This window comes from Panthera pardus, unplaced genomic scaffold (genome assembly GCF_024362965.1).
Source record: "Panthera pardus isolate Hobbes unplaced genomic scaffold, ASM2436296v1 HiC_scaffold_17, whole genome shotgun sequence".
Classification (NCBI taxonomy): Eukaryota; Metazoa; Chordata; class Mammalia; order Carnivora; family Felidae; genus Panthera; species Panthera pardus.
Genome location: NW_026526732.1, coordinates 46444480 through 46471477, shown reverse-complemented (window position 1 = coordinate 46471477; position 26998 = coordinate 46444480). Strand labels below are relative to the sequence as shown.

The window sequence follows — 26998 nt, the reverse complement described above, 5'->3', positions numbered from 1 at the left end:
AATCCCTCTGTTAAATATTAAGGTTATTTCTAAGTAATGAGCAGGGAATTTCATTATATATGTTTTACAAGAGAGCAGAATGCTATAACGGAAAGAGCTTCAGCTTGGAAATGAGAAAGCCTGGGTTCACACCCTGGATTACAATCATTTTCTTGGGCAAATTACTAACCTTACAGACATTCAGCTTCCTCACAGGACTAACGGAATTTGTCTCACAGAACTATTTTGAAGATTAAACTAATTAATACATGGAACATACTAAGAATACCTAACACCACTAAGGACCCAATAAATATTACATATGACTATCATACAAAACTAGTTTCTAAAATACGGATAAGAGAGGAAACACAGAATTCATAATGCAAATGAAATAGTTTATTGAAATAATTACTGAACAATGAGGTACTCAAGGTATGATTTAGACATTTTATAAATTAAATTACAAGTTGAATATTTAGAGAATTCAGACTCATAAGTTGTATTAGGGAGTTTAGTATCTCAATTTGGAAAATAAAGTAAAATTCCATAGTCACTGACATGCTTAATTCTTCAAGGAATCTTCTCAGCTGTAAAGACTTGAGATGCTTGTCTCCTGGCCTTGAAAAGGAATTTTAAAAAACTGTTAATTTTAAGCAAGAAGTCCATTATTTAGAATACATATTATTTATCTAACATAAGAAATAAAATCTGGAAATTTTTTCAAGATAATGAAAATTCCTTAAGAAAACTTACAACTTCAAACTTAGGTGATTAGGGATAAACATTTTTAAAGCCAGGCAAAAAAAGAAATTAAACAAAAATACCAGATGAAGACAAAACAGAAAGTAAAAAGGAAATGTCACTATTTTAAGGAATAAGGAGTCAAAAGTAAAAATGCAGGGCCCCTGGGTGGCTCAGTCGGTTAAATGTTCAACTTCAGCTCAGTTCATGATCTCATGGTCTGTGAGTTTGAGCCCCATGTTGGGCTCTGTGCTGACAGCTCAGAGCCTGGAGCCTGCTTCAGATTCTGTGCCTCCCTCTCTCTGCCCCTCCCCGACTCACGTTCTGCCTCTCTCTCTTTCTCTCTCTCTCAAAAATAAATAAACATAAAAAAAAAAAAAAACAACCATATTTTTTAAGTAAAAATGCTGGCTCACAGAAAGAGACATGTATAAACAGATAAAGAAATTATCTCTAAACGTGTTCTATCTTCAGAACGTGAGTTACAAATCAAGGCTAATTTACCAAGCTAATTTAAAACAAAGTTAAGTCTAGAGTGCAAGGATTACACAATGGAAAACAAAGAATGCAGTGATGTAATTTAACCACAATGTATCAAAATATGAAAAGAATTGAGGAACATGGCTATTAAATAGATTTGTATGCATTACTGAACTGAAATGCATTAGAAGTTATTTTCTAACATAAATGCTTTCACCTAAACAAGTACTTGAACATCTACAACAGTTTGGAATTATTAGATACTCAAAATATGGTAGGAATGTATTAAGGTAATTATAAGACAGCTGCCAGGATAAAACAAAGTTTTGTGAAACTTGATTCCTCTCCTTGAGTAAGAGCTGCATATTATTACAATATTATAATTAATTAAACTCCAAATATGAAGAACAAAACATAAAATTCAGTTACAAACATCTACATTTTGGAATATTTTAAAATACTAAATTTGTTCTGAAATTCCTACAATTAAAATCATAGTTCTCACTTAGGGAAAAGATGTTTTAAAATGAGCTATAAAAAAAATAAAAACAAACATGAAATAAAAGTAAAGTCATTAATGTGCCCTTATTTAAAGGTGCAGGTTTCTACCTGGTGATATCCAGATCAATCAGTATATCAGTATTTGCTGACTTCCTAGAGTGTATAAAAGCACTGTAAAAATGACAGAATAACTAACTGTAAGACACAGTGATTAAAAAAAAAAAAGGAAGAAACAAAAACATAGGTTTGAAAGCAACATGCAAAAACGTTTACTGATTTTTTTTTTTTTCAAAAATAGTATCCTATGTTTTCAACAATGAAAGTGAATTGTTCACACATAAGCTTAATTAGCAAACATGAAAATGATGAGACTTTGTATTCTCACAGAAGAAGCAATATAGGGCAGGACTCTGGATGTAAATGGACTGAATCGGAATCCTGCCTCCTGTTACTTAGCAGCTGCGTGACTTTAGAAGTATAACAACTTTTCTGAGCATAAACATCCTCATTTGTAAAATGGAAATAATAGTGCCTACTCTATAGAGCAGTCATACAGCTATTAGTTAATATATGTGTAAAGTGCTTATGATGGTGCCCAGCATAAAATAAGCATTAGAAAGTGTTGCTTTTATTAAAATTACAATTATATCATATTATCATTTCTTCTCTATCTGGCACTATTGCACATCGTCAGCCAAGTTCTAATTCTTTTCGGTTAAAGACACAGCTACTCTCCATGACTCACAAAAAAAAAAAAAAAAAAAAAAAAAAAAGAATAGAGGAGCAGTAGCAAATGTACATTTTTAGTATTCTAATATTACTACTGTCTCAGTTTTCAAAACAAGAAAGTTAACAGCTAACTAAAGTGTTCAGCCAGGCTCCATGATAATATTTAACATCACCTATGCTTTCAAAAAAGTTATCTGTGTATTGATTATCAAGCACTTTTGTATTTTATAATGATTAAAATTAATCAAAATAAACTCTTAACTATAGAGAACAAACAGATGGTTACCAGAGGGGAAGTGGGTGGGATACATGATGGGGATTAAGAGTACACTCATCTTGATGGGCACTGAATAATGTATAGAATTGTTTTATCACTATATTGTACACCTGAAACTAATATAACACTGTATGTTTACTGGAATTAAGACAAACCCGGTATGTTTACTGGATTTAAGAAGTCAAAAATAAATAAGTAAATAAATAAAATTTGTTAATCTCTAACTTTTTGCAGCCAAATTTATGACAGGGTGAAAAAAATGAATGCAATTTTGGCATTTAAGTCACTGCAAAGAAACCTTTAAGATATCATAATTAAATGGAAGAACCTCTTAAAACAATCTTAGCCTTTATATCCCAAGTTGTGAGCCTGAAAAGATTGCTCTAGTTCTCTCATTTCAAGCAATTTCAGTCCTTCCTCCCATAATCCTGTTACTCTTCATAAATGCTCTTCTCTAGTCATCTCTTATCTCCTCAGAGGGAAACAAATCTATGTGGAGTATTCTAATAGGAACATTTTTTTTTTCTTTTAAGATTCTGGGAACTGCATTTTCTAGACTTGATATGCCACAACATAGCTTCAGTTTATACCAAGTGGAGGAGGGTTTTCAATCTCTAGAAATTCTTCTATAATGTACCAGTCAACACTTAACTTGTAAGGGATAAAGAGGCAACTGTACTGAAGTTGAATTCTAGAACTGTGTATTATCCAGTAAGTCCAAGTGCATAAAACAGAGCCTTAAGAATCACAAGAATCACATTTAATGAACAATAATTATATTAAGACCAATATACATTAGGTCTTCTTGGAATAAGTTAGGTTTCTTTAGACCATATATGTTGCCACTTTCATTACTTGTCTGACATTAACAATTACATATTATACAGTTAAATATTTTTATGAAGCTCTGAGTAAAGTATTGGAAAGTCATTAGGTAGGGCGCCTGGGTGGCTCAGTTGGTTAAGCATCTGACTTCGGCTCAGGTCATGATCTCACAGTTCGTGAGTTTTGAGTCCCACATCAGGTGAGCACAAGCCCTGCTTCGGGTGAGGCCCATTTCTCTCTCTCCCTCTCTACCCCTCGTTGGATTCTTTCTGTCTCTCTATTTCTGTCTCTCTTTCTCTCTGTCCCTTGCTCACTTGTGCCCTCTCTCTCTCAAAAAAAAAAAAGTAAAAAAAGTCATTAGGTAGCATTTGAAATTTAAAGATGCCCACTCCAGAAATTAAATGATACAAAACCAATATATCTTTGCCAACTTAGTAATGCAGAATGAGATACAAAGGGATAACACTGATTTTAACTAAAAAATTTAAACTCCTGAAAGTTCAACTTGTTAAGCATCACATAATCAAATAATTGAGATACTTACAACTTTCTCCTCTGAAGAAAGAACACCCTCTACTGCCACTATCTGGTATTGCTTATGTTTTAAATTTCCTACAAATTTCCGAAGTTGCTTGAGATTGCTAGCCTCCATGTCTTGCTTTAATAGTTTCTGCATTTCTCGAGAAGGACATCCAGGATCAAATATTAGTAAACATAATGTTCGGTTTTTTCTCTCTTCAATTCCAACAACTGTTCGACTATGACCTATCAAAAAATAAAATAACAGCTATATATATGTGTGTGTGTGTGTGTGTGTCATAACTATTTCTATATGTATAGACATAAGTTATATATGTCTATACTCTATACACTCTATACACTCTATATATGTCTATACACTATATTATATACTCTCTGTATGTAGTGTGTGCACACGTGTGTTTTGAATATAAATACTGCCAGTCCCTCTGACTGTAGGTATATGAGCTCTCTCACTCTGAAGACACAATAGTTTTAGTTCTATTTCCTAACCTTCAGTTTTGTCTTGTTCAACTTTTCTTTTCTAAAGGCTTCATTACAAAAAATTCTGTCTACTGTGCCATATATTTTAGTTTTTCTTTCCTAATCCCTTGATCCTTCTTATTCAAATGATCTCAGATGAAAGCATTTGAAAATTACCTACCATGGAACAAAACGTCTCATGATTCCAAAAGGTCAACAAAAATAAATTTATATACTAGAATTTCAATGGAGAAGGTTTGATCTTTATAGCTTATATTCCTAAATGATGAAATCCTCAACATTTACTTCTCCTATTACTATTGATTCAAATCACCCATTCAACAAAATTTACCAACTATCCATGTGCTAGGCACTATTCCAGGAAGTTAGCTTTACAGAAGCAAACAGAACATTCCTGCCTTTGTGGAGTTTATATCCTAAAATGAGGAAATATCCTATAAACAAGTTAAATAAGTAAGCATATATTGTGTTAGATACAAAAAAATAAAGCAGGGAAGAAACACAAAAAATACTAATGGTGAGGGTTTGAGATAACAAGATAGAATTTTAAATACAAGGTGATCAGGGAAGGACTCACTGAAGCGACAGAGGTGAAGACCTAAAAGAAGTAAGGGATAAATAAGAAAGGAAGAGTGAAACAGGTGGCCCAGAATATGCCAGGGATAGCACCCTTCGTTACCCAGGAAGGTACTGTAATGATAATGTGGCTCTGAAAATCAGACTAAGGTCACAATACTCTCCCCCTCCCCATTATCATAATCTTAACCTGTCCTAAAGCAAAAGCCAACTAGTTGTCCTATATAAAGGCATTATCTTATAAGTTACACTTACTATCTAGTGTTATACCAACCTTGATGCTGAAGATAGATAGGTGGCTTAGATGTACACACTACTTTTGGACTCCCTTCTCTCTCTGAAGAATAATAGTTCAATATCCATTCAAATAAACGAGGATGTGTACCCAAAGGGCCAGTTGACTTATGAAAATCAACAATGTGGCACCTATAAAAAATTGACAAAATGGATTATTTGGAGAATACTTTTAATTTTTTATTTTTTTAATTTTTATTATTTTTTTCAATATATGAAGTTTATTGTCAAATTGGTTTCCATACAACACCCAGTGCTCATCCCAAAAGGTGCCCTCCTCAATACCCATCACCCACCCTCCCCTCCCTCGCACCCCCATCAACCCTCAGTTTGTTCTCAGTTTTTAAGAGTCTCTTATGCTTTGGCTCTCTTCCACTCTAACCTTTTTTTTTTTTTCTTTCCCCTCCCCCATGGGTTTCTGTTAAGTTTCTCAGGATCCACATAAGAGTGAAACCATATGGTATCTGTCTTTCTCTGTATGGCTTATTTCACTTAGCATAACACTGGAGAATATTTTTTAAAACATTTTCATCAATGGAGTTATCAAATACAAAAAAAAGTTTTAATTTAGAACTACTTTGATCTCATCAGTATTTTCCTAAGAAGAAAATGAATATAAATTTTATTGTCATTTTATGAATAATTATTTAAATAACTTCATAATAAGGTTGATGACTGATCTAAAAGTTACAAACCTTTTCTGACATAGAAATCTCCATGAATAGTAAATAAGGACCATATTTGGTTTTTAAAAGTCCTCTTCATATAACCTGAGACACAACTTTCATTCTAAAGTCTCTAAACCTGATGATCAATTAGAAGCTGACTTCTAATTTTAATTCTGCAATAGCCATTTACATGTGTCAAAAAGATCCTGAACATTTTTCCTGTTGGCTCTCACAAATTCCAATAATAGACAAGAAAATAATACCTGGAAAGATCTCAGAAAAACCCTGCATGTGCTCCCATCTGTACACCCACCCATCCCCTATTTGGCACTAGACCACAGTGGTATCCCTTCCACAAGAGAAAGTCAACCTTGAGTAAACAAAATTATTTTAACTAGAAGCACTGTTGACATTTCTCATCGATTATTTTCAAAAGGTCAGGTATAACCAAAAGCAATTACAAGCTTTACTGTCATTTTAAAGTATAGCATGGATACCCTGTCCTTGTCTTTCCTAACAATAAAATCTCCAAATACACCAAAACTATAATGGTTGCTATCTTTAGCCTTAGCAAGTTTTGTGTTGGTAACTTTCAACTGATTACTACTGAGTTTCAAATGCTGAAATGAATTTCTGGATAAACTGTTAAAAAGTAGGTACAGGGTTTTTGGGTTAGAAAATTGACCACATGTTTAGATTTAGAATTTGAATAGTGCCCTATAGAATATAACTCATAAACAGGAAAAGGAAGACATTTAAACAAGTAGTAAACAAATGCAGAGAAGGGCATCGAAAAGGCTTTACTCAAAGATTAAACTATTTCAGTCACCCAGAAAAAAGCTGGATATATCAGGTATTTTAGACAGAAATTTTCCTTTCCTTAAACCTGATTTAAAACTCAGTACATGACATATACATAACCTGAAAGTGTGAAAAGACTGGCAAGAAGAAAAAAAGAAAAATAAATAAATTTAGAGGGCATTAAAATCGTCCTTTTGATTTAAAAAATTCAAGAAAGTCATTATACGAAGTTTTCCTACTTAAAAGTTAAGAAATATTTTTTACTGCTGAATCTAATCAATTAATATGATAGAAATGATGTAAAGCAAACATAAAGGAAAACACAGAGCCATGAAGCTTAATGGCAAACGTTCCATTAAAGATGATCACAAGCATCTATCTCTGTTCCCTCTTGAAAGCCCAACAACATAATACTGAAAAAGTAAATGATCCAAACACCCAAAGACAAAGAAAATGGAGACAGACAAAACTGCCCTGCATTTTTGGAAAATGAAACGCAGAAAAGAAAACATAAAAGTGAATGCAAAGAAATAGACAACTGTCTTAAAATTCCAGAGAGGCTAGAAGCTTAGAGGCACTAAGTATTAGGGAGAGTAGTAATACAGCTATAAATGTGAAATGAATTGAAAGTTTGCATAAAGAAGGCAAATCTCTCCTTAAACACCCCCTCCATCAATGCAGGAGCTCAAGGCAGAAGAGTGAGAACTCTTCTCTGAATGGCCTCTGAGAAAACATCCCTTCCTATATTGAAATTTGAGAGTTCCCCAACCAAACAGCAAGCTTCTACCTAATAGTCTGCTCATCTGCTAGCTCCATGCAATCCTACAGGACCTTTTTAGTGCCTCATTCCTCACCCTAGGAATGGACAACTAAGGATTTATAAAAGTTAGAAGAAAGCCCTCAAAATGCAAAAGACTAAAATAGACATGAAAACAAATTAACACAGAAGAAAGTACAAAATGCAAGGAATAGAAAGAAACAAAATGTTGGAAAAAAATTTTTGCAACATAAAAGACTATGATGCTATGAAATTACCCTTAAAATTAAAAAACATGATTGCTAAGATACAAATTTGAATAAAATAGTTGGGAGATAAAGTTGAGTAAATCTAGATAGTAAAACAAAAACAAAGATGAAAAATGAAACTTAACCAATAAACTTAATATCGAGGTTCACTGGCCAACTAACAAAGTTCTAGAAAGAAGAATAAAAAAAATGGAGAGATCATAATTATCAAACAACAGTTAACCTGAGCTCTTAGTACATGCCAGTCACAGTTCTAAGGACTTTATGACCTCATTTAATATTACTACAACTCTATGAGGCAGTTATTTTTACATGTTTTTTTTTCAATGGTGGCAAAAGACTACAGACAAACTAAGTCATACAGCTAATAAGCAGGAAAACTAGAATCAATTGTAGGCAGTCAGACTCCACAAAGTCCAAGCTCTAAACCACTACACTGACACCTTACAACTCATAATTCCAGATTCAGAAGGAAAACCAAATGCCCAATACAAGGAATTGAAGCCTCACATTCACGGTGAAATTTCATAACAGCAGGGCTAAGAGATGATGCAAAAAACTTTCAGAGAAAATAAGTAGGTTACACATAAAAGGAATGAAAATCAGATGACATCTTACCTTCTCAATAGTAATACTGACTGCTAGAAGTCACCAGGGTAAAAACTTAATTTGATCTGAAAATGACTTTGAATTTAGAAGAATATAGCCACCCAAACTATCATTTAAGTAATTAGGACTAGGCATCTTTCCTTAGGAACCTAATGAAAGATGTGTTTAAGCAGAAGAGTAATCCAAAAAAGATAAAGACATGGAATCCAGAAAAAAATTCAGACTCCAAGAAAACAATGAAGAAATGCTAGATGATTATAGCTTTCAAGGGGATCTAGGAGGCAAATAATCCAGACTAGAGCAAAGACAATAGAGGGCTTCAAGGAGGAGGTGTTCAGGAATAGGAAAGCCACAGATTACGTTAAGTGGAGTGTTTAGAAAAGCTTGAGACCATGATGCAGTCAATAGTAAAAGGGGAAAGAAAAGGCAATCCTTAATTCAAGTAAATTTTTTAAAACCTTTTCAGGAAAGGAAATAAAATCAGCAATGAATAATATTAATACAGTCATGATGTAAACTCTGACTTTAACTTAATAAAAAAGTGAAATTTAACTAAATTACAAGCATTGAGGGTGAACACAGGTAGGACATGTCAGGGAAATGCAGCAGACATCTAAAACTGATAAACCAAAAAAAGAAAAAAAAAGGCCCTGAACGCATATTATTTGGAAACAATGGGAGTAACAGCTGCCTCTGAGAAACAGGACTTGAGAACAGAGAGGAACATGAGATAGGGACTGAACTGTTGGTTTTCAGTATAAGTGTTTCAGTGCCACTTAAATTTTATTTTTTAGCGGTCTCTTTGATAAACGAAAAAAACAACAACAAAGGAAACTTCCCAGAGATGGCAATAACCTTAACTTGGACTTTTAGGTACATACTTTACCCTTAGGGAGGTCAGAAGTGTATACACTTCACATGCTCCGATCCAGGCCTTTGTTCCCTGTAACCTGTTATTAAGTTGAGAGGCACCCTGAGGATCAAAACCTTCCTTCCATGCATCTTCAATCATAGACTGGATTTTTGGAATGCAAGGAATTGACATACCTAAAATTATACAAGCAAACATGTTACATGACAGTTACTGAAGTAATGAATCATACCATTTAGCTGTATGCCATATACTCCACAGGACCTACAACACACTTTTTAAAGACCATCATTCTTGACATTTTTATTACAACATTTTCTCTTTCTCCAACATGAATTCAGGTTTTTAATGTAAATATCCACTAAAATGCTTCCTCATTAAAGCTATGAATTGTGAATACGATTTATTAACTCATTCCATATTATATGTATAGTTGATCCTTGAACAATGCAGGGGCTGGGGCACTGACCCCCTGCACAGTCAAAAATCCGCATGAAAGTTTTTGCTGGTCAAAAACTTCACTACGAATAACTTATTGTTGACTGGAAGACTTATGAAGAAACATAAACCTAACAGTCAATTAACACATATTTTATATGTTATACATATTATATACAGTATTCTTACAATAAAGTAAACTAGAGAAAAGAAAATCATAAGGAAAAAAAGGAAAAGCATAAGGAAAATACATTTACAATACTGCACTGTAAACAATTCTGTATAAGTGCACCTATGCGGTTCAAACTCATGTTTTTCAAGGGTCAACTGTATGTTATATCAGCTGACAGGTTCAGAGTCTTGTATTTCACATACCTTTCAAGCAATCATCATAAGCATCATTTCGCAGTAATGATGAAAGTAGCATTTGGAAATTTCTGTAACCACAACCCCAACCTTTGTCACCAAAAGATGAATGAAAGTGATCCACCTCTGTAGAAAGCCACACACGCCTCACCTCTGTGGCAGCATTCTGATAGTATCTATAAAGTGCTTCAATAATTCCTAAAATAGAAAAGAGATTTAGAAGATTTAGAAGCGTAAGCTAACATTTTCTATGGCTGTCTCATATATTTCTAGTTATCAGTCTCTCCCTCAGGGGTCCCTTCTAAATCCTGTCAATTCCATTTTATGTTTTTACTGTTACAACCTTAGTTCATGTCTTTCTTATTACTATGATACAAGTTTCCTAACACTAGCACACTACTAATTACATTGAATTGAAATTGTTCGCACCTTTCATTTCTGCACCTACCAGGCCGAGCACATAAAAGTATACTATTGAATGAATGATATTATTATCTATTATTATACATACTGCTAGACATTACTCTCTCTGAAGCTCAGTCCTAATCAATTTGCTCCCAATTTAAAAACTTCAATAACTTGCTATTATCTATAGAATGGTTATAATCCATGGTATATGAAGCCCCACAGCAAGCTATCATTCTGACTTACCTTTTTTCAAACCATTCTTCTTGACATAATTCTGGCTGTGGCCTAACCGAACACATTAAACATTTTGCCCATGGAATTTCCATTCAATTATAATATCTGATAAGCACTTTTTATATACCTAGCACTATGCTAAGTGCTAAAATTACAAAAGATATATATAATAATGTTCCTTGAAATCTCGTGGACTCAGACTATTATAGTAAGTGCTACAATATAGATAAACAAGATGTTAGGACAGGGTATATCAGACTCTGTCCCTTCCCTCCATGCAATCCTGTAATACCAAAATACCCTATAGGGTATTTTGGAACCCTACAGACACTCCAAAGATCAAATGCTCATGTCTTTATAGACCCCTTTCCTGATTCCAAAACCCAAACACAAAGGTCCTCTTTCTCTGAACCCTCACCACATTTATTTGCTGTGCCTCCTACGCATTAGGTATATTCTGTCGTGGCAGAACACTACAGTTTTTTGTGTATACTATATTTACTCTACAGATTCTGTGAAGCTTATGGGCAGGAAGGTCTTAATTGGGTAGCTGATACTTTCTCCTACAGTATGTGGCACGAAAAAGGCAGTCACTGGATTCTTTTCATTTGAATTGAGGGTATCCTATGGGAAAATGGGTTTTGTCCTTAACAAGATGAGAGTCAATAAATCAAAACAATTAAATGAACCAAGTGTTGTAGTTGTGCCTAGCATACGAAAGATAGAAATATATGTAAACCATTTCCAAGGAACTTTAAAAGATAAGACTTAGAATCAAGAAAAAGAACAATTAAAATGCTATATAATTGATTATTAAATGTTACAGCATGTTACATTAAATGTTACAGCATTGATAAGGAGATATTTTTAAGTGATTAATTCATCATAAAAATAGAAGTACAGAAATTTAAAAAATGGTTTATTTTAAAATAATTATTTGAACAGTCTCACCTAAAAGTAGATAAACTATGGCTTACAAAAATTAAGCAAAATTCAAATAATTCTTATTATTACTTCGTTGACATATGAAATATTAAAATAATGGTTTGGATGTTTAAGAACTCACCAGAAGTTTTTGTTTTTCCATCATCAATACCAATAGCTAGTGATTCCATCATATCAGCTTTTCTTCTATGAAATTCAGATGGATGCATTCTTCCCCTATTGACTTCTATCTCCATATTACGTAGTTGCTGTTGTTTGTATCCTCCAGAATTATCTAAACCATATTGTCTCTATCAAACATAAAAATGAATCACTTAATTTTTATGCCTCTTTACCTCAGTGAGGATGGAAACGTACTACAATTTTATTTAGAAATGCATTTTGAAACATTCTGGTTTATAGACTTTTATACAAATCAACTTAAAGATTTTTATTAAAGATAAATAACACACACACACACACACACACACACACACACACACACACACACACACCCCTGAGTTAATGACAGCCTTTCTCTATAAACCACCACCATAGCGAGAGATTTGCTTTCCTTGTAGTAGGGAAAGTAGTGAATCCTGTCTTCCTACTAAACATACTGAAAAAGGCAGATGAGTTCTGAATATAGCACTGATTTATTGAAGAAAATTTGTCAGTATTTGTTATTTGATTCTGAGGCTAGCTTATGAAGGCTTACTTAATCCATACTTCATTCAGGCAATAATTCTACATAGTAAATTAATTGGTTTTTTTTGCATACTGGATAGAGAATCTCAAATGTATAACACAGCCTCTATGGAAAAAGTTTTGAAATCTAAACAACTTGCAAAGTTACATAGCAAACTCCCTTAAATACTGGAAACCTTGTGTATTGATAATGTTGAAAATTATGTAAGGTAAAAAAAACTTAGGAAACACCAACTTATTTTCCTCCTCTGAATCCTAGTGGGAAAATGTTTTGCAAATAAATGAATCACCAAGGAGAAAAATAGCCTAAATCAGATATTCGAAAGCGAGAATTGCACAGTCCTATGTGAGGTATCTGAGAAGACAAACTCAGAGGTCAAGTAAATCTGAGAAAATTATGATTATGTACAATGCACATTAGAATATGAAAGGTTCTGAGAAATCTTGAAGTATACAAACCTGTTTAACTGAATACTTTCAAACCTATTCAATCATAAATCCTTTTTATTTATACATAATCCTATCAGCACATGGAAAAAGAACATTTAGAAACTCTGAGCATTATTAGCACAGATAACACCATAGTCCACAGCAATTAGGATTGAAAAAAGTAGAAACATCTATTAAAAATGTAAACGCATTCGGGGCACCTGGCTGGCTCAGCAGAGCATACAACTCTTGATCTCAGGTTGAGTTCAAGCCCCGCTCTGAGCATGAAGACTACTTAAAATAAATAAATAAATAAAAAATACATATACATATATATATATAGCTGCTGCCAGTTTAGTTCAGCAGATACCACCATCAAAATAAGATAAAGCCTCAAATATCATCAAAAACGCATTTTCCATTAAAAATTGCTCTTTTTGAGTGCCTGAATTGCAATCGTTAAGAGTAACACTCAGATGGGAGAGTAAATTGATTAGCATTGAGCTTCAGAAAGAGTAATGTTTAAGAATCTGTATAAACAGTTAAATTCTGAGTCTCAGTTCCCTAATTTGCCCTATCAATTTACATGAGTTTGAATCCAGGCTTTAACCATTTAATACAGCCTGAACCTGAAGAAGTTAAGCTATGTAAGCACTCTTTGTCTCCATTTCTTCATCTGTTACTTATGGAGTTGTAAAGATTTTGAGATACTACATATGAAGTGCTTATCTCAATACATGACCAGAGTAAGTACTTACAAATGGTGGCTGTTATGAATTATAAATGTATATGTAAAAAAAAAATACTTTGGGGGGCGCCTGGGTGGCTTAGTCAGTTAAGCATCCGACTCTTGATTTCAGCTCAGGTCATGATCTCACTCTTTGTGGGATCAAGCCCTGTGTCTAGCTCTGTGCTGCCAGTGCAAAGCCTACTTGGGATTCTCTCTCCCCTTCTCTCTGCCCCTCCCCTGCTTGTGCTCTCTTGCTCTCTCAAAATAAATAAATATTTATAAAAAATATTTTGTATATAAACACGGACAAAAATAATAGGCTGCAGTCTTGACAGACTGTTTGAAAAGAACTCCACCAAAGCAAAATATTACATTGTTATTTAATCTTTGTACCTGCAGCTTCTGAAATTCTCCCATTTCTTGTTGTGATTCTTCAGATCTCCTCTTTCTGTCTTCTTCTTGTTGAAGCTGATGAGCCAATTCTAGATCTCTAGAACACTGGACTCTATCTATGCCTATTAGATATTTTTAATGTTTAGAATAAAATAACTTCTGAATATAAATCTTACTTATTATATGTTAATTCATATTTTTAAAAGGGAGTATATGCTATTATTTTGATATTTATTCATGACTGTGATGTCATGGAAACACTTTTTCTGGCAGAAGGTGAACAGCTTCCATAAGTGTAGAACCTCCATCTAAATCCCTACTACTCACTGAGTAGTTAGGCTGTGACAAGCATTTTTCATTAATGACCTCATTTGATCCTCGTAACAAACTTAGGAAGTTAGGTATTCTCTACTAAGGAAACCAGAACTTGGAGATATTAAGTAATACTCTTCATTAGTGTTCTTTACTAACACAAATAAGGCAGGTTGGCATTTAAAATAAACTGAGGGGAGAAAAGGAAATAATAAAGAGCATAAAAATATGTTTTCAAAGTGCCACTTAATTACAGTCTGATCTCAAACAAACAGTACAACTTTGTAATATCTTGCCCTGTTTCCTCTCTAGCCAATATCCCACAGATCCATTAGTCAGTGGCTTCTGGCCAGCATCTTGTTTCCCTGACCTCCAATTTGATAGTTTAATATGTATTTGAATATTCTTTCTTTCCTTCCAAATCTCTCAGCCTCTATCACATCTTCCTATTTAGTTATTTGGTCCCCACTTTCACTGCTAGAGATAAGCAGTTTCCAACTGATTTTTAGAGTACTTTTGATGCTATCTACAGTGATTCACTCAGGCCATACCTTTCATTATCCACTATAGGCTTACAGAATAATCTATGTACCCGTACAAAGTCTATCATAAACAAAATAAGAATTAGTGGACATTCAGCTTCAGAGAGTTATTTTCCCACTGTAGTTAGGAGAGAACTACCAGAATGGAGGACTGTTCCATCTTTGTTCCAATAATTTTCATTTGGGGATTAGGCTGAGTGAGCAAGGAAATGTTGCCCATGAAACTCACTGACTGGTATTAGGAACAATAATAATGGACACTAAAGACCCCTGAATTAACAGGAGATAACAATGTAACTTAAGAAACTAAAACCCAATAGAATACAATTGGTTGCTCTTAGGGTCTTACTTCAGTGGAACTCTGAAACTCATATAGAATCTTTCCACTTGTAATGTACCACAATGACTACTTAATCAATGCCACTATTTAAAAAGATAGGAGGCAGAGAAAAAATTGTAGAGTCACGAACAAAACTAATAAGCGATAATATAAGAAACTAGGCAAATCGGAAATGAACCTGAAAAACGTTTAAGTCATATAGTTCATATATACTTTTTAAATTTTATGTGCCATTTGACAGCTTCCTAGTTCATTAAGCCTTTCATGAAGCCTTAACTTCACCAAACAGATTTTTTAAATTATACCATATATCACTGTTTTCTCAATATTGGTGTTCTGGGGCAAAACTCTGGGGTACACACCACGAGTTTAGTTGTTGGTTACAATTCATCCCATACAACTTTTCTGTGAAACAACTTCTAAAAAGTTGAAGCTACATTACTTTGTTTCTCTATATCACTACTCCAAAAATTAGATGTATCGTAGGAAGTAGAAATTAAACCATGAGATTCTTATTTTGAAATATATCAACATACCTTGTCCAAAGCTGCTTTCTTCCAAATGTAAGTCAACATGTTCCTGGAGAATATGGTAATTTGTACAGATGAGCCCACACATAGGACAGTCATACAGTGGTTGATCATGGTCTGTTTCAGAGATATAGTTCAGTTGGTTTTATTTTTAAAACTTTTAGATTTTTCACCCTAAGTCAAAGAATGTCCACTGCCCACTAACCTTATTAAATAAATCAAAGATCTTTGTAGTTGGATTTAAAGCTATTTTCTACTTCTAGGGTCAAAATGGAAGACTGAACAAAAGCACAAATCTCTCTTACCACGATAATAAAAGAAAAAGTTAATAATAAGCATTCAGATCTATAGTCAAAGCAAGAAAAGAAAAGTATAAAGGAAAATCAAAATGGTAAGTAGGGGCCATTTTAGGAACTAAATTCTCAGTACCCTCTCCCCAAACTAAGTGGTGAGATGTGAAATTAAGCATAGAGCATTCAGCATAAAGCTTGGAATTGGGATCATAGCCTGTTTGGGAGCAGAAGATCAAAGAGCTGCATTTATCAAGCAGTACTGCAAGCAGAGAGGTGCAGCTTGCCCAGGACAGAGGCAGTACCTCCCCAAGGCCAAGACCTTATGTCAGTCACGGAAGAGGAACCCATAGTGAAAGGACTGAGCTAAGCAACCATGCATGTAAGGCCTGGTCTGGAAGTGGAATAATAGTATTTAGAAAGTTGCTGAGACTGCTATGAAGCTGTTTATTTCCACAAAGTAGATGTGACTCGTCTCATTTTAGCTGGATCAGCTGACTTTAAAACTGAACTAAGTCAATCTGATATGTCTGGTCAGAGGCTGCAATCAAAAGATTTAAAATTAGTTGATATATCCCATGGTGGTGAAAATGAAAAACAAGCTATTGAGTTATCTACTGATGTTCTTTCCAATGAAATTCATTCAAAAAGAGAAATTAATTCAATATTTGGGTGAAATCAGCCAAGAACAGACAAGTACTGTTTTGGAGCCGAAGATACACTAAAGGTTTTGGAAGTGGGAGCTGTAAAGATTCTAACAGTTTATGAAAATCTGGATATAATGAGAAATATTCCTCATTGTCAAGGCACAGAAGAGGAGAAAATTCTCTAACTGCAGAATAAGATGATAAATCTCATTTCACTGACAGGACAGGTACATGAGCTGATTAAGAACATGTCCCTGCTGGAATGGTTTGCTCACAACTATAAAAAATTTGGAGCTACACTGGAAATTGTGATAAGAAAGATCCCAGTCTGTGAACGGATTTGGTGGAATTGGAAGAATCTTGCAATACTGAGCTGAGTTCTACAGAACACAAAGGAGGACACGATGAATTTTTTTACCTTGGTAACTAATAGGTAGTTGACATGAGTCCCACAAAATGTGCCTCACCCTGCAGCATCCAACCCAAGAAGCATACCCCTGCTGGAATCCAAGCAGATCCCTGTCTTAAAATTGGACCATTTTCAGAACTTAATCCAGGAGCATCAGATACTGAAAAGAAAACCAAAACAAAACCAGATCCAACCCTACACTTGGCTTTGCCATGGTGCCAACATTGCAACCTACAACTAAGTTCCTAAATGCTACTTTGGACTAATTTAGAAAGAAACCCAGTTTTTACTTTACTTGATGATGAATTGGTTGCTCTTTAATTTTCTGGAAAAAAAATTTTTTTAACCTTCATACACATAAGCAAACATGATTTAAGTGCTATAAATCTTCAAAAGTTAATAAAAGTGACATGAAAAAAAAGAAATGCTAGAGATCAAACACTTGGGCTCATTAGTAGGCTGAACACGGCTGAGGAAAGAATCTCTGTGTGTGAGGATATGACAAGAAGTATTTCCCAAAATGAAATGAGAAACATAAAATTTCCCAAAATGTAAAGAGAAAAAGATAAAAAAAAAACCCTAAAAAACAAAAAAACCCCTCAATATCCCGCATATCCAAAAACTGTGGGAGAACTGCAAAAGGTGTAACATACACAAAATAGGAACACCAGGAGAGAAAGAAAGGAACAAAAGTATTATTTAAAGCAATGATGACTGAGAACATCCCCAAATTAATGTCAGACATCAAACTATAGATCTTGGAAGCTCAAAAAACACCAAGCATAGTAAATGCCAAAACAACTACATCTAGGCATATCATATTCAAACTTCAGAAAGTCAAAGATAAAAAGTCTCGAAAGAAGCCAGAGGAAAAAAAACACCCTACTTATAGAGAAACAAATATGAAAATTACATACGACTTCTCAGAAGCCATTCAACTAATAAAAGACAGGAGTGAAATATTTAAATTTTCCAGAAAAAAAAAAAAAACAACTCTACCAACCTAAAATTCTATATCCTTCAAAATAATCTGTCAAAAGTGAAGGAAAAATAAAGAATTTCTCAGACAAATAAAAATTGAGAGAAATTATTGCCAGTAGACCTGCCTTGCAAAAAATGTTAAAAGAAGTTATTCAGAGAGAAGGAAAATGATATTAGTCAGAAACATGGATTTCCATAAAGGAAGAGCATCAGAAAAGACATAAGTGAAGGTATAATAAAAACTTTGATTTTTCTCATTAATTGATGTAAGATGTAAGACTTAAGTTTATTCAAAATAAAAATAGCAACAATGCATTCAATTATTTGTGTGTGTGTATATATATATATGTATGTATACATATGTGTGCTTACATTTATGTGAAATAAATGACAACGATGACACAAAGGACAAGGGAAGGAATTAGGAATATTTTATTAATATAAGGTCCTTGTACTCATACAGTGATACAGTGTTACCTAAAATTAGACTTAGATTAGTTCTTAATAAAACTGCAAACTCTAGGCCAAGCACTAAAAAAAGTAAAAACAAGGATAACTGATATGCTAAGAAAGGAGAGCATTAATTGAGCAAGTGACATCTCTTGCCTGTTACCAGGAGTAGAAGTCCAAACACTGCATCTTGACACCAAAATCACCAAGGAAAACACGCAGTCAAGCACTGGAGAGAATATTTAACTCATAGTAAACATAGAGAAACACACAGAGAAGAGAAAGAATAAGATCACCTTCAGTATTAGACATTAGTCTGCAATGGCCCATGGGTCTCTTCCAGCAGCCATCACAGGGCAACTGGTCTGTACACACTGCTCTTGTGTCACAGAATGAAGGACAGAGGACAGATCTAGTAGAATGAAGGAGACAGGATAGATCTAGCAGGTGCCATATGACACACATGCTTAAGCAAAACAAAGGAGTATACTTGTTGCCTGAAACAGGGAAAGATATTTCCAAACACAGGCTGTGAGGACTCTTACCTCTTGATAAGGAAGTATTCTGGGCCCAAGGTTCATTCTTATGTGGCCAAGTAGGGGTAGAAAGACTGCATGCATGAACTGTCTTTCCCAACAGAGATAAAATCAAATCATATGAAATGCTCAATTAAACCACAAAAGACAGAAAAAAAGTAGAAAACAAAAGAAGCAAAGAACAAGGGCAAAAAATAGAATACAGTAAAAAATATGGTAGATATATTAATTCCACTGTAGGAATAATCACTTTAAACATCACTGGTCTAAACATACCCATTAAAAGACAGACTGTCAGGGTGGAATAAAGTACAAAATCTACCTGTATTTTGCCTATATGAAATTCACTTTAAATATAAATACACTTACAGATTAAAACTGAAAGAAAGGAGAAAGATGCAGCATGCTAACACTAATCAAAAACAAATACAAAGTACCAGGAGTAGCTCTATTGATTTCAGAGAGGGCAGATTTCAGAACAAGGAATATTATCCAGGATAAGGGGGGCACTACATAATGACAGAGGGTTCAATACTCCAAGCAGACATAATAATCCTTAATGTGTATGTGCCTAACAACAGAGTGTCAAAATACATGAGGCAAGGGGCACCTAGGTGTCTCAGGTGGTTAAGCGTCAGACTTCAGCTCAGGCCATGATCTCACGGTTTGTGAGTTTAAGCCCCGCATCAGGCTCTGTGCTGACAGCTCAGACCTGGAGCCTGCGTTGGATTCTGTGTCTCCTTCTCTCTCTGCCCCTCCTCCACTGGCACTCCGTCTCTCTTTCTCAAAGATAAACATTAAAAAAACCACATGAGGCAAAAATTAACAGAACTGCAAGAAGAAACAGATGGATTCGCTATTATACAGTTAGAAAATTTTTAACACTCCTCTTTTAGAAGTAGACAAATCCAGCGGGAGGAAATAAGTAAGGATATACAGTAATTGAACTCAACTGTACCATCAATCAACTGGATATAATAGACACCTCTACACAAGTTCATCCAACAACAGCAGAATATACTTTCTGCTCAAGCTTGTATAAAACATTCACTAAGAAGGCGCCTGGGTGGCTCAGTCAGTTGGGCATCCAACTTCAGCTCAGGTCATGATCTCACAGTTTGAGTTTGAGCCCCGCGTCGGGCTCTGTGCTGACTGCTCAGAGCCTGGAGCCTGCTTCAGATTCTGTGTCTCCCTCTCTCTCTGCCCCTCCCCTGCTCATGCTCTATCTCTCTCTGTCTCAAAAATAAATAAAAACATTAAAAAAAATTTTTTAAATAAATAAAACATTCACTAAGACCACATTCTAGGCCACAAAACATAATCTAGGCCATTACATCTTAAGAAATTTAAAGAATTAAAATGATACAATATCTTCTCTCAAACTACAATGGAAATAAACAAAAAGTAACTAACATAAAGAGCTGAAAAATCCCCAAATACTTGGAAATTAAACACACACCTAAATAATGTATCAAAGAAATCCCAAGGGAAATTTTAAAATTTTGAACTAAATGAAATTTAAAGGGTGCATGGGTGGTTCAGTTGGTTAAGTGTCCAACTTCAGCTCAGATCATGATTTCGCAGTTTGTGGGTTCAATCCCTGCATTGGGCTCTGCTGACCATGCAAAGCCTGCTTGGGATTCTCTCTCTCCCTGTCTCTCTGCCCCTCCCCACTTGTTTGTTCTTTCTCTCTCTGGGCTCTGCTGACCATGCAAAGCCTGCTTGGGATTCTCTCTCTCCCTGTCTCTCTGCCCCTCCCCACTTGTTTGTTCTTTCTCTCTCTCTCCCTCCCTCCCTCCCTCCCTCCCTCCCTCTCTCAAAGTACATAAATAAACCTAAAAAAAAAAATGTAGTCTTTAAAAAAAAATAAATGAAAGTGAAAGTACAACTTAAAATGTGTGCAATGCAGCAAAAGCAATGCGTAGAAGGAAACTTAGAACAATGAACACATGTATCAGAAAAGAAGATAAAGCATCTAAGTTTCCACTTCAGAAAACTATAAAAAGAACAAATCAAACCCAAGATAAGCAGAAGAAATAATGAAGAAAAAAATTTGGAGCAGAAATCAATGAAAGAGAAAACAGAGAAAATCAATGAAACCAAAAGGCCTCTAGTCAAGCTAAGAAAAAAGAGAACACAAATTGTTAACTCTGAAATAAAAAGGGGGCATCACTACATGTCCCATGTACATTTAAAAGAGAATAAAGTTATAATATGAACTATGACATAAATTTGTAAACTAGACGAAATGGACCAAGACACGATCAGGAAAATTAAAAAAAAAAAAAAAAAAAAGAAACCCTTAGGTAAAAACCTAACGAAATACACAGGGTATACATGAGAAAAAATACAAAATTCTGATGAAAGAAATCAAAGAACAACTAAGGTGAGAGATATTTCTTCTTCAAAATAGGAAGACTCAATATTGCCATAATGTCTATTTTTCCCAACTTTATCTATAGATTCTATGCAATTCCAATAAAAATCCCAGCAAGTTATTTTATGGATATCAAAAAACTGATTCTAAAATGTATATGAAGAGGCAAAAGATTCAGAATAACCAATACAAACAATATTGAAAAAGAACAAAGTCAAACGACTGGCACTACCTGACTTTAAGACTTACTATAAAGTTATAATATCAAGATACTGTGGTACTGAAAAAAGAACAAATAGATCAATGGAACAGAGCAGAGAGCCCAGAAATAGACTAATAGCCCAGTCAACTAATCTTTGACAAAGAAGCAAAGGCAAAACTATGAAGCAAAGAAAATCTTTTCAGCAAATGGTGCTGCAACATGGGGACATCAAAATGCAAAGAAAATGAATCTAGAGTCAGACCTTACATCCTTTGAAAAAATTAACTTGAAAATGGATCATAGACCTAAACATAAAATGCAAAACCATGACATCCCTAGAAGATAACAGGAGAAAACTTAAATGACTTAGGGTATGGCAATAACAACACCAAAGGCAAAATGAAGGTATAACATAATTGATAAGGTAGACTTCATTAAAAAAAATTTCTACTCTGCAAAAAACAATGTCAAAGAGAATAGGAAGTGAAGCCACAGAATGGGAGAAAATATTTGCAAAAGATACATGTAATGAAGATCTGTTATCCAAAATATACAAAGAACCCTTAAAAATCAGCAATAAGAAAACAAAATACAAGATTAAAATGTGGGCCAAAGACCTTCACAGATACTTCACCAAAGAAGATATACAGATGGTAATTAAGCATTTGAAAAGATACCCATGTTATATTAATGAGCAGCACTTAAAATTAAATTGAGATACCACAACACAAATATCAGAATGGCCATAATCTGGAATACTGACAATACCAAATGCTGATGAGGATGTGGAGCAACAGGAACTCTCATTCACAGCTGGTGGCAATGCAAAATGGTGTTGCCACTCTTTCAGAGTTTGGCAGTTTCTTGTTAAAATTAAACACACTATTATTATACAATCTAGTAATCACATTCCTTAGTATTTACCCAAAGGAATCGAAAATTTCTGTCCATACAAAAACCTGCACCTGGATGTTTATAGCAGCTTTATTTCTAACTGCCAAAACTTGGAAACAACCAAGATGTTCCTTGGTAGGTGAATGGATAAATATACTGTGGTACATTCAGACAATGCAATATTATTCATCCCTAAAAAAAAAAAAAAAAAAAGAGCTGTCAAGCCATGAAAAGATGTAGAGAAAACTGAAATGCACATTACTAAGTAAAAGAAACCAACCTAAAAAAGCTATATACTGTATGATTCCAATGACATTCTGAAAAAGGCAAAAATACGGAGATAGTAAAAAGATCAGTGATTGCCAGGAGTAGCTTGGGAGTAGGGGAGGAATGAGTAGGTGAAGCACATAAGATTTTTAGGGAAGTGAAACTACTCTGCATGATAACTAAAATGGTATTTGTTATTACACATTTGTCAAAACTTGTAGAATATATAACACCAAGAGTGAATTATATAGACCTTCCATTAAGGTCTGGAATGGAAACTGTCGACTTAATGGACACTGTCGACTTTGGGTGATAATGATGGGTCATTGTAAGTTCACCGATTATAACACATGTATCACCTGATACAGATATTGATAGTGAAACAGGATGTAAGTATACGGGGACAGTGAGTATATGGATATTCTCTGTACTTTGTACTTAATTTTGTTGTAAACCTGAAATGGTTTTAAAAAATAACACTTATTAATTAAAAAAAAATGAATCTAAATACTCTCCTTACTCCTTTTAAAATATTAACTCAAATGAAACACAGACTTGAGTGTAAAATTCAAAACTATAAAACTTCTAGAAGATAGGAAAGGTGACTTTAGGTTTGGTGATGAGTTTTTAGAAACAACATCCAAAGCACAATCCATGAAAGAAGAAATCAAGGAAGTTGCACTTCATTAAAAGTGAAAATTTCTGCTCTGGGAAAGACATTGTTAAGAGAATGAGAAGACAAATTCCAGGCTGGGAAAAAATATTTGTGAAACACATATCTGATCAAGCACTTGTATCCAAAATAAATTATTCTTAAAACTCAACAGTAAGGAAAAAGAGAAGATTCTCAATGTACTGTATGCATCAGCAACAAAGCCTCCAAATACATGAAATAAAACCTGATAGAGCTGAAAGAAAAAATAGACAACTACACAATTATAATTGTGAACCACAACAGCCCACTTTCAAAAACTGGTAGAACTAGTACTAGATAGGAAATCAGCAAGGATACAGAAGATCTGAATACAAACAAAATGATCTAAGTGACAAATTTAGAACATTCAACCCAACAAAAGCAGAATATACTTTTCTTTCCCAAGTGTCCATGGAACATGTACCAAGATAGATCATATACAGTATCTTGGGAGATAAAAGAAGCTTCAACACATTTAAAAGAGCTAAAATCACAGAGTGCATTCTCTGATCTAAAAGAGTCAAACTCAGAACCACAGTAAATCAGAGCCCAAGCCAGTTCAGATGCCACTGAGCTAGAAGTAAGTAAAAGAATGCCCCTTGGAAAATGACTGAGTGTATTTCTCCTCAGAAAGGTTTTAAAACTACTCTCAATGTAGTTGAAACACTTATTATCTGAATCAAAATTCTTTTCCATAATAGTATTTTTTATATTGCAATAATAGCAAATGAATAATACTATAAACTGAATTTCAAAACACATTGGCAATAATTTGATTTACAAGCCAACTTTTAGGATACCACATATTAAACCAGGACTACTGTTACTTATTACATAATATTAACATCTTACCTTCTGATGGAGTGTCTAAAAGATTAGCATGTTTTGTTTTCACATGATTTTCCATATCTTGACTACAATCTTCTATTCTTCCACAGAAGGGACATTCTGGAGGACTATACGTTGTTTCATAAATTGATCCTTTTATTTTGGATAGGTCACACTCTTTTTCCTTACTTTTGAGGAACTTTCTAGCTTCAGTTAAGTTCTCTGAATAAAAGGCTTTCTGTTTTAAAGTACCATCATTAGGCAGGCTTTGAGCCAAAATTTTTGGATGATTAGATGCACAAGCTGAATGGACACTAGAATTAACTTCCATTCTACATTGTAAAGTGTTGTCCTTCCTGTTATCTGAAGTTCTATACTGTATTGTATTGATCCTGGCAAAGCTTCTTTCGAGTTCATTCTGCTCAAAATGAGCAGTTTCAATATGAAAACACATTTCATCATAATTCATGCCTGACAACTTGCAAAATGGACATATAACTTCATTTTCCATGTGAACAATTAGAAGGTGAGCCTTCATGTCTGGTTCTGAGGTTACTGTTTCACCACAAATATCACAAGAAAGCATAGTACATCAGGGAGCTAGAAAAAAAAATATAATACTATGTTAAGTTTGAAAATAAGACTGAAGAAAAAGAAATGCACTTTATAAAATGATTTGGAACACATTTTTAACAAGTATTTACTTAATTTTTTTTTTTTCAACATTTTTTTATTTATTTTTGGGACAGAGAGAGACAGAGCATGAACGGGGGAGGGGCAGAGAGAGAGGGAGACACAGAATCGGAAACAGGCTCCAGGCTCCGAGCCATCAGCCCAGAGCCTGACGCGGGGCTCGAACTCACGGACCGCGAGATCGTGACCTGGCTGAAGTCGGACGCTTAACCGACTGCGCCACCCAGGCGCCCCAACAAGTATTTACTTAAAACTGGATTGTTTAGATGAAGATATCTTCAATGAACTTAATTGTCCCTCAAATATACAAACTTATTTACAAATCTGAACCAAAATTTCACTACTATATTTCAAGTTTATGGTTTCAATAAAACAAATTTATTTTTGAATAAAAATCCAAAAATTTGAATTTTAATAATTCAAATTAAAATACATAATATTTAAAGTATTTAATAATTTTTTTAACGTTTATTTATTATTGAGAGACAGAGAGACACAGAGCGTGAGTAGGGGAGGGGCAGAGAGAGGGGGAGACACAGAATTCCAAGCAGGCTCCAGGCTCTGAGCTGTCAGCACAGAGCCTGATGTGGGGCTCGAACTCACAAACTGTGAGATCATGACCTGAGCCAAAGTCAGACACTTAACCGACTGAGCCACCCAGGCACCCCAATATTTAAAGTATTTCAAAAAACATGTCTGGTCTGAGATAAAGGAAAAAAAAAATGTTTATAAAACTGTCCAAGTAAGATAACTCAGTTAAGGGAAAACTAAAAACAAAAAACAAAAAACCTTATCAACTGAAGTATCTAAACACAGAAACTTAAAGTTGTTAACAATGGGGAGGGTAAATAAACACATCTTAACTCAGTAGTTAACAGTTAAAAAGCTTTAGGTATATCAAAGTAATTTAAGTACATTATCATCATTCTATCTGGAGGAAACCCTGGCTCAGATAGGTCACCACAGCCAGAAAATGGTTAGGCAAACCTTTTGAGAGGCTGTCCTCTCAACTCAAAGTTGACCATGGTAGAAAAGAGCACCAATTCCAGAGCCAAGAGACCTGGATTACAATTTCAGGTTTCAAAATTTTAGGTAAAACATCTCATCTCTTTGAGGTTCAATCTATAAAATGAACTGTACTACACTGGCAGTCTTTTTAAGGTTTTATGGACTAATAAAATACTGGATGCCGAAAAAATGTGATTTTGTTAGAATTTTTAAAAAGCCATCACTGCCACAACCTTTGTCCAGCTAAGGATTATTGAAAAACAAGCAGGAAAAGAATAAGGAAATTCCCATCATTTAAATAAATTTAGTTTCATAAGAACTCCCTACATGGTCCTTAATTTTCTTATTCCCCTTAAGACAAGTGAAAATAGTCTTCGATTTTAGAACGAAATTCCAAACCACCAGCTGAACCAACGTCATGCCTAGACTTTCTTCTTTTCCCGGGGCTGGGGCACGGCTAGACTCAGAGGGATACGCCTGAACTCCCAGTGTGATCAGAACAAGTGGGTGAGAGATGTAAGGAGGCTGGTGACAGATGCCAGGGTAGGTAGGTGGTAAGAGAAGCCGTAAGGGCCGAATGCCGCAAGGCCAAGTGTGCCCAAAAGTCGGCGCCAACGTCCAGGAACCAGAAGCAGAGCAGGCACTGAGTAGGTTAAAGTTTAGGCCGGGGGAATAAGGGATGGGACCTTTAGTTCCTACCGGCCCGAAGATCCGGCCGCGGCCACACTGTCCTATGCTTGGCTTCCTCTTCGGGTCCGCAGCTGACTCCTTCTGGCTCTCGGGCAGAAAAGGGCACGCGCAGCGTCGATTACCTTAACGGGCCTGAAAGCCTGAGGCAGGCTCTCCCTATATCCAGAAGTTCACAGTTAACCAAGGAAAAAAAAACTGACGACTCCAAAATACTTTCGCTTCCACACATTCAAAAAAGCTCTTCCTCTGTCCCCGGGAAGGAAAAGGCTCCCAGC

The 26998-nt window shown here is 34.7% G+C and overlaps 2 protein-coding genes and 1 pseudogene across 5 annotated transcripts in view; 2 read left to right on the top strand and 1 right to left on the bottom strand.

Annotated features, from left to right (window-relative positions):
- The window catches only part of RSPH4A (radial spoke head component 4A), a 35069-nt gene extending 17368 nt beyond the window's left edge, over window positions 1–17701 (top strand). Inside the window, exon 7 of the mRNA XM_053904544.1 lies at window positions 16021–17701. The gene's annotated coding sequence lies outside the window, so the exon portion shown is untranslated. The remainder of the gene's footprint in view (window positions 1–16020) is intronic.
- Window positions 357–26998, bottom strand: ZUP1 (zinc finger containing ubiquitin peptidase 1). 4 transcript variants are annotated; one of them, XM_019418169.2, is made up of 11 exons: window positions 26733–26998; window positions 24357–24932; window positions 19080–19157; window positions 15764–15874; window positions 14034–14155; window positions 11916–12084; window positions 10217–10405; window positions 9414–9579; window positions 5409–5560; window positions 4080–4300; window positions 357–600 (listed from the first exon to the last, which is right to left on the bottom strand). In XM_019418169.2, exons 2-11 carry the CDS (start codon window positions 24916–24918, stop codon window positions 553–555), a joined length of 1818 nt encoding a protein of 605 aa, XP_019273714.1. In that variant the 5' UTR covers window positions 24919–24932; window positions 26733–26998; the 3' UTR covers window positions 357–552. The 4 variants fall into 4 exon arrangements, with proteins under 4 accessions (XP_019273714.1, XP_019273716.1, XP_019273715.1 ...); XM_019418171.2 differs by lacking the exon at window positions 4080–4300; XM_019418170.2 differs by lacking the exon at window positions 19080–19157.
- Window positions 16424–18404, top strand: LOC109248525 (eukaryotic peptide chain release factor subunit 1-like; annotated as a pseudogene).